The sequence below is a fragment of the Equus przewalskii genome, chromosome 9 (assembly GCF_037783145.1).
Source record: "Equus przewalskii isolate Varuska chromosome 9, EquPr2, whole genome shotgun sequence".
In the NCBI taxonomy this organism is placed as follows: domain Eukaryota; kingdom Metazoa; phylum Chordata; class Mammalia; order Perissodactyla; family Equidae; genus Equus; species Equus przewalskii.
This window is the reverse complement of record NC_091839.1, coordinates 9,922,472-9,930,322: the sequence shown is the minus strand read 5'-3', so window position 1 is coordinate 9,930,322 and position 7,851 is coordinate 9,922,472. Positions and strand designations below refer to the sequence as shown.

At 56.4% G+C, this 7,851-nt stretch overlaps 1 protein-coding gene across 2 annotated transcripts; it reads left to right on the top strand.

The window, feature by feature from the left end:
- The first annotated feature begins 29 nt into the window (after positions 1 to 29).
- RINL (Ras and Rab interactor like) lies at positions 30 to 7,108 on the top strand. 2 transcript variants are annotated; one of them, XM_008540369.2, is made up of 12 exons: positions 30 to 156; positions 1,256 to 1,344; positions 1,545 to 1,704; positions 2,859 to 2,961; positions 3,895 to 3,967; positions 4,054 to 4,118; positions 4,400 to 4,549; positions 4,636 to 5,055; positions 5,412 to 5,729; positions 5,956 to 6,087; positions 6,257 to 6,420; positions 6,501 to 7,108. In XM_008540369.2, the coding sequence occupies exons 2-12, from the start codon at positions 1,295 to 1,297 to the stop codon at positions 6,555 to 6,557; spliced, it is 1,692 nt and encodes a 563-aa protein (XP_008538591.1). In that variant the 5' UTR covers positions 30 to 156; positions 1,256 to 1,294; the 3' UTR covers positions 6,558 to 7,108. The 2 variants fall into 2 exon arrangements, with proteins under 2 accessions (XP_008538591.1, XP_070488832.1); XM_070632731.1 differs by having other exon boundaries at positions 121 to 156; positions 1,426 to 1,704.
- The last annotated feature ends 743 nt before the right edge of the window (positions 7,109 to 7,851 follow it).

The following is a 7,851-nucleotide window of genomic DNA, read 5'->3' as shown; positions in this document are numbered from 1 at the left end:
CTGCCAGGGTCCTTTCCTCCCAAGGCCTGAGCCCCGGAAAAGAGGGAGGAAGGTCGATTTCAGATACCCCCCAGCCCCGCCTCTTCCCCCAGCCCGCTCAGCTTCCTCTCTGCGAGGAACACTTTCACTTCCTGTTACTCCAGGCCTCGAGAACAGGTAGGGGGCCCCAGGGGCCGAGCAGCTGGCATTGTCACCCCCCACTGCCTCCCTGTGGTATCAGGCAGGTGCCCCATCCCATGCGGCCCAGCACCACCCACCTCCTCCTGTCTCTCGTGGTACCTAGGCAGCCTCTGCCTCCGTCCCCCACTCCTCCCGCCTGCTCTCCCCGGGGGAGGGCACCTGCTCTCTGCTCCCCCTTCCTGACACCCTGGGCTTCTGTTCAGTGGGCTGATGGATTTGTTTGGCTCTTCATTATCCGTGTCCCATACCCACCCCAAGCAAGAATGGAAGCCCTTTTGAGCAGGAGCCTATGCTGCCCATCGCCCTTTCCCCAGGCTCTGGCTCCTAATTCTGGGCATGAACCCAGTCAGTCTTTGTTGGATGGATGGATGCATGTGTGGACCCCTTCCCAGACCCAGGTTTCCTACTTCTGAGAGGCTGCAGGGAAAATAGTCAAAACGCCCTCCTCAAGTCATAACCCACGGTCGGACTGCGTACCTGCTTAAGGGTGGGGTCCAGTGGATGGATGGGTGGAGGGAGAGATGTGGGATAGAGCAGAGAGTGAAATGTCCATAGTGGAATCCAGGTAGTGAGTATATGGATGTTCACTGTAAAATTTTTCCAGTTTTCCTGAATGTCAGAAAATTTTCATCATAAAATGTTGGGGGAAATATCTGAGGTCCCCTCTGGCCTGGGGGTGGGGAGGAGGAGGGGATGCTGTGTGACATGTATCCTAGTTATGGAGTGCCTACTATGCCCCGAGCCCATTTCCAGGCACTGGGTTTTGGCAAGGGTCGTTATTCAGCTGGTCCACATTTGTGTGGCTGCTCCAGATGCTAAAATCTGAAACATTTCCCTACCACTTTGTAAAGAGCTGTCATTTTGAGTCCTCTCCCCACACCTCAAGACACACCAGCATTGCTCCTGGGATCCCCAGATCTCCCCACCATCCAGCAGCTGAAGAATTAACACCTGGCAGAGCAGGGGGTCTCGGGTCCCTTCTGATTGGTCAGGGCCTCTGCCATACTGGCTGTAAATATTGTGAATATTGCTCCTGGGCTGGAGCTGACTCGAGCCTTATCTTCCGCCCCTCCAGGGGCCAGACCAAGGCTCGCTGGCCTCCCACATCCTGAGGATGGCCTGGCCAGAGGACAAGGCCGCAGCAGGCCCCACCGACGGGGAGAGGTGAGGGCTGCTGGGGTCGAGATCTCCATCTCCTGTCCCTGAATTCAGAAGTCCCTTCCATCTAATGCCTACACCCCACAGGACCCCAAGCCCCATCTCTGAGCCTTCATCCTGGGCTGCCCTTCCTGCGCCTTTGACCCCGCCTTAGTGTCCAACTGCCCACCTCTGACCCTTGGTCTCCTGGACCCTGCATGTCCCAGACTGGCCCCATCACAGATGAATGGAGCAGGCGAGATCCCCTTAGGGGTCCTCAGGACCCCAGAGCCACTCCTTCGCCTGCAGAGGACATGGGGGGTGTGGCAGATCCCAGAGCTGGATGCACAGGAGGCAGAAGTGCTTCTGGAGCTGTGGCCACCAGGGGTGAGTACTCACAGCCGGGGACCCCCACCCCCACCGACCCTCCCCATGACACCCTGGATCCCTCAGGACTCTTGCTGGTTGCTAGGGACAAACACAACACAAATCAGCAACCCAAAAAGGCAACTTATTGATTCAAATAACTGAAGAACTGAGAAGTAAAAGTAATTTCGGGAATGTCTAAATCCTGAGCATCAGACAACTTACGAATTTCTCTTCGTCCCCCTGCTTGGCTTAGCTTTAAAGTGTGGGGAATTCTGGACATTTGGGGCTGCCAGTAACAAGCGCTGATCCTATAGTAGCTGAGATAAACAGGCGTGGATCTTTCTCACATAACCAGAAAGGACGCTGCTGGCTCTAGTGCAGCAGCTCGGGGGACATCAAGGCCAGCTTCTCTGCAATTCTCTTGGACGTCCCTCATGGTCGCCCAGTGGCTGCACAGGTCCAAGCATACGTATGCATTCCAGGCAGAGGAAGGGAAAAAAGGAGGCACCAGTCGCATCTGTTTCTTTTACCAGGGGGGGAAGAAAAAAGGCCTCACAAATGATTCAGAATATATGGATGGGGCCCAGGTAGCAATATTTTTAAAAACTCACCTGGGAATTAGACAGCTGGAAGTGGGATACACTGCCTACGTCAAGCAGTATCCATCTTCCACGGCTGGGCCTATTAATGCCCTGAACGGAGCTGGAGTTTTGCAAGGAAAAGGGGGTAGATGTGGATAAGGTAACTAATAGGTCTGCCACAGCTTCCTCCTCAGAGGGGGCTCCTCCTGTGGTGGCAGAGATGGTTGGTCCCAGCTCAGGGCCAACACATCTCACCAGCTTAGCAACCCCCACGTCAAAACAGACCTCCTTCCAAAGGGCTCCAGCAAAAATCCTGTGGAAGATTTCCATTGGCTGAGCTTGGTTCACATGCCCATCTCCGGGCCAATCACAGTGGTCAGAGAGTGCTGTCATCCTATTGGTTAGGTCAGATCAGGGACCCACCCCTAGGGCTTTGGGAGAGTTAGTCCCACCCACAGGCCCTGAGAGTACTAGTGGGTTTCTGTAAAAGAAATTTGGGGTTTGGAACCCAAAATAAGGGAAATGGATGCTAGGCAGGCAAAAGTCTCTGCGCGAATTCTCTTCAAGCTTACCTTTGCCTCCACCCCACAGAGTTTCCTGGTCACAGGACACGACCCCAGCCAGGTCCTGGTGTTGAGGACAGGACCTTTGCCAGGGGAAGTCAACACCTACAGGATCCAGAAGCTTCCTGGAGGTGAGGAGCCCAGCCCTGACTCTCCAGGCCACAGCAAATTTATCACCAAGAATACTTTTTACTTCCAAAATACCTCCTGAATCTTCCCAATCCTGTCTGCCTCCATCACTCTGGTCCAAGCCACCGTCACCTCCTGTCTGGATAATTGCAATGGCCTCCTCTCTGGTCTCTCTGGTCCCACCCTTTCCTTCCTGCAATCTATTCCGAGCACACAGCCAGAGTGGTATTTTCAAACATCGATTAGATGTTACACACCCCTCCCCCAACTCCCTGCAAAGAATATGCAACATCCTTATGTACAATTTTAAACTCCAACATCATAAGATGTTGTGTGATTGGTCCCTGCCCACCTCTCCATCGACTGCCCCTCATTCACTCTGCTCCGGCCACGTTGTCCTCTCCCCTGTTCCTTGAGCATGCTAAATGTGTCCCGGCTTCAAGGCCTCTTCCTTTGTTCTCCCTGCCTGAATGCCCTTCCTTGAATGGTTGGTTTGGTCCCCATCCTTCAGGTATCTGTGACCACCACAGTTAACATAGCCCCTAGTTATTTTCAATCGCTCCATTTCGTCCACAGCACTCCATATAATATACACATAGCTTTGTTTGTTTACTCATTTATTTTCTGTCTCCCTCCAGTAAGAGGTAAGCACAGGCAGGCAGTGAATGTGTCTGCCTTTTGACAACTGTATCCCCAGTGCCTCGAAATGAATAGTTAGTCAATAAATATTTGTCTAACGAATGAATCCTATTTGGTGGCATAAGTGGGATGTGAGCATAAAGGCACAGGGGAAAATGGGGATGCCAAGGGGTGGAAATGTCCCTGTTCAGAGGGTTCCTGGGGGGAGTGCAGGACTGGGGAAGACAGAATCCCAGGAAAGAAAGGCTGGCAGCCCTCAAGTTCTCTAACTTGTCCCTGTTTGCCCCCTCCCCAAGGTGTGTCTCTGGAATCCTCTAACCTCTGCATGCAGGACCTGCTCCATCTCCTGGCCTTCCTATCAGCCAGCAGGTACAGGTCACCCATCAAAAGGGCTAAGGGGACTCCTTCCCTAAGACACCCTGCCCCATCGTGGCTCCCCCTTTATCTTTTCTCAGGGATGTTTTGCCCAGAACACTGCTCTTGCCGCCTCCCACTCTAGGACCAGAAGACCAACACACAGGTGAGGCATGGTTCTCTAAGAGAGGGAGGGGCCAACTTTCCAGCCTTCTTGGTCCAGGAGGATGGCACTTGGGGGACAGACTACTGGGTCCGAGGGAGGATAGGGGTGGGGGTCTGGGAGAGTTGGGGAGGCTCGGCTCCTGGACCTGAGCAAGGAGGGGCCCAGGACCAATCCTCAGCTCCTCCAGTAATGAGGCTGGGAATTAGGTCTCCTGGTGCCCTGAAGGAACCAGGGCTGGCCCCTCAGACATCTGGGACACCTCACTTTCTGCTGGCCCCCAGATGCTCTGCAGATTGGCAGCATCCAGCTCAACACAGCAGGGAGGGTGCTCTCCGTGGTGAACAAGCTCTACCTGGAGACCCACAGAGAGTGGGGGATGGACCAGGGTCCCCCAGAGACACTTCCAAAGACTGAGGAGAGACACCATCCAGGTTCGCTGGGCAGGGCCCTGGGCCCCTGAGGGGTGAGGGAGCTGCTGCTGCTCTTCTGTGGGACCCACCCCTCTCCCCACATCCAGCCCCTAGGCACCCCACCCCTCACCAGGTCTCCTGGGTGGAAGGCCCACTCAGCCCAGAAGGCCACCATCCTAGGCCGGCTCTCACCAGCCTGGTGGAGGAGAAAGAGGAGGAGGAGGAGGCGGAGGAGCGTAACGACTACGAAGATGAAGAGGAAGGACCCGAGGATGTGCTCACCCAACACGTCCGGGTTCTGGCCCGGGCTCGGAGCAGCTATGTGGCCAGGCAATTTCGGAGCCTTCGGGCGCGCCTCACCTCAGATGCTCGGGGCCCCCACAGGCCTGGGGACCCCGCCACAGAGCTGCTCCAGGATGTGCGGCACCTGCTCATTGACCTCCAGGATCACCTAGCAAAGGACCCAGATGTCAGGGCTGTCTTTGGGAGCAGGGGCCCTGGGGCCCCCCAGAAGGACCAGGATCTTGGTAATGAGGAGGACTGGGAGGGAACTTACGGCCACTCCCTGAACCCCCCCGTTTCACCTGTGCCATCTCTTGGCCCTACATATGTGTTCACACCCAACTTCCATCTCTCCCTCCACGTGCACACAGATGCCCTTTTCTACATAGAGTAACACCTGTTCTGTTCCCCACTGCTCCATCTCACACATGTGTGACAGCCACACTCCCTCTCCCACTCGCGTGTTCACACCCATGTCTACACTGGTGGGTGTCCAGAAGCTAGAGAGGGATGGCGATCAGCCAGGGTGGTTCGGTGGAGCGAGTGGATGGGCGTGGGTCGGCCTGGCAGCCCCTCGCTCACCTACCCGAACCCCTCGCAGGCCCCGCGGTGGAGGCGGCCTTGTGCCGGGCGGTGCTGGCGCCCCTGAAGCCCGCCCTGTGGTCGCGACTCCGCACACTCCGAGCCCCGGAGCTGCGACGACTGCGGAGGCGACAAATAGCCCTGCGGGCGGAGGCGGGGCCTCCGGGAGGGCAGGGGGCGGGGCCTGAGGGGCAGGGCCCCGCCCCCGCCGTGCGGAGCCGCATCCACGCGCGCCTGGAGCATCTCCATGCCTCCTGCTCCCCACGCCGCAAGGTGGCGCTGCTGCTGGCGATGTGCAGTGACATCTATGCGGGCTTGGCTCGGGGTGAGAACCAAGGTAAAGGAGGCGTCTGCGTCTACCTGGACGTGGAGTGGCTTGGGGGTGGCGGGAACCAGGTAGGAGGCGCCTGTGCTCGCACGTCGAGGGGAGAGGGTGGCATGCTCCAGTGGGAGGCGTCGATGAGACCCAGGGAAGGGCAGCCAGCGCCCGCGGCCCTGGGGACCAGATGGGAGGTGTCCACACGCCCCCATCCACCTCAGAGCCTGTCCTCCCGCTGCCCCAGAGCCCATGGGGGCCGACGCCTTCCTGCCGGCGCTGACGGAGGAGCTGATCTGGAGTCCGCACATTGGGGAGACGCAGCTGGACGTGGAGTTTCTCATGGAGCTCTTGGATCCGGATGAACTTCGAGGAGAGGGTGAGCCCTCGTCCCCAGAGCGCCGGCACCCAACGGGCGGCTCCCCGGGGCTGCCCGCGCCCCAGACAGCCTCGCCCTGGGCAGGTGGGAAGGCGGGCAAACTGCAGGGGCGCCTCGGGCGACTGGGGAGGCGGAGAGAGCTGCGCTGACCTCCCCTTCTTGTCCCTAGCCGGGTACTACCTGACCACGTGGTTCGGGGCGCTGCACCACATCGCCCACTACCAGCCCGAGGCGGGCCGCGCGCCCCAGGGTCTCAGCTCCGAGGCCCGCGCCTCCCTGCGCCAGTGGCACAGCAGGAGGACGCTGCACCGCCAGGGCGGCCCCGGAGCCCAGGTGACCGCGCGGCCGCACCGCAGGGGGAGGGGAGGGCTGCACCTGTTGCCTTCCTGACCCGGCTCCCCCTCTCCCCGCAGGCAGACCTGCCCTTTGAGGAACCGTGGGCGGTAGAGACGGTGCCGAGAGATCAATGAGGATTAGGGGTCTTAAACCCTTCTGCTCTTCAAGCCAGACAGGAGAGGCGCCTGGGACAGCGCCAACTTCTGCCCCCTGTGGCTTAGGGGCAGCAAGGGGCAGGGGATGCTTCCCGGGAAAAGGGAGCAGGCCCACCTCTGGGCCTTTGCATTGGCTGTTCCTACTTCCCCGGAATGCCCTTCCCTAACATCCATACTGCTCCTTCCTCCCTTCCTTCGGGTCTTTAGGCAGACGTCACCTTCTCAGTAAGGCTTTCCTAGGTCCCCCTAAACTGGATTCCCCAGGGCCCAGTGTAGTCACAGGGTCCTTGTGAGAGGGAGGCAGAAGGGTCAGAGTCACAGAGAGGGACGTGATGATGTGAGCAGAGGTCGGAGGGGTGACCGGGAGCTCCGGAGTGCAGGCACCCTCCGGAAGCTGAAAAACACAAGGAATGGATTTTCCCTTGGAAACTCCAGAAGGAACCTAGTCTTTGATTTTAGGTACCTAAGACCTATGTTGGACTTCTCAGCTTTCGAACTGCCAGACAATAAACTTGTGTTGTTTTAAGGCACCAAGTTCGTGGTGGTTTGTTACCGCAGCCGCAGGGGACTAATACACTCCCGTACTCTGATCTGTATTTTTTTCTGCAGAAGCGATCACTCCCCAACGTGCCATATAATAGACTTATTTATTGTGTTAATGATCCATAGTCTTCTCTCTCCTCTTAGAGCAGCACGGTCCAATAGGAACACAATGCCAGCGACACGTGTCATTCTAAGTATTCTAGTAGCTCCATTTAAAAAAAGACTAAAGAGAAGCAAGTCAAATTAATTTTAATAACATATTTGATTTAGCCCAGTATGTCCCAAATATTATCACTTCAACACATAATCAATTTGAAAAATTTCTGAGATATTTAACATTATTTTTGTGTGTGCTACATCTTAAAATCCAGTGTGTATTTTACCCTTCGACACATCTCAGTTTGGACTAGTCACATTTCGAGGGCTCAACAGCCACAAAGGGCTCGTCCCCACCCTTTTGGATGGTGCAGCCTTAGAATGTCAGCTCCCGGAGGGTAGGGATCTCTGTTTTGTTCATATCTGTATCTTCAGAGCCTAGACAATGCCTGGCACGAAGTAGGTGTTCAATAAATGCTTTCTGGGCGATTCAATGAACGAAGTTTTTGTCGTAGGCTGAAAATGGCTCCCCAAAAGATATCCATGTCCTCATCTCTGAAACCCGTAAATGTTCCCTTATTTGGAAAAGGGTCTTTGCAGATGTTATTAAATTAAGTATCTTAAAAAGGGGAGA

Bases quoted from the DNA above. Each gene is read 5' to 3' on its own strand.
- RINL (XM_008540369.2), top strand. From the start codon at position 1,295: ATGGCCTGGCCAGAGGACAAGGCCGCAGCAGGCCCCACCGACGGGGAG. The intron at 2,962-3,894 runs GTGAGGAGCCCA...CCCCTCCCCAAG, and splicing joins GATCCAGAAGCTTCCTGGAG to GTGTGTCTCTGGAATCCTCT. The intron at 4,119-4,399 runs GTGAGGCATGGT...GCTGGCCCCCAG, and splicing joins ACCAGAAGACCAACACACAG to ATGCTCTGCAGATTGGCAGC.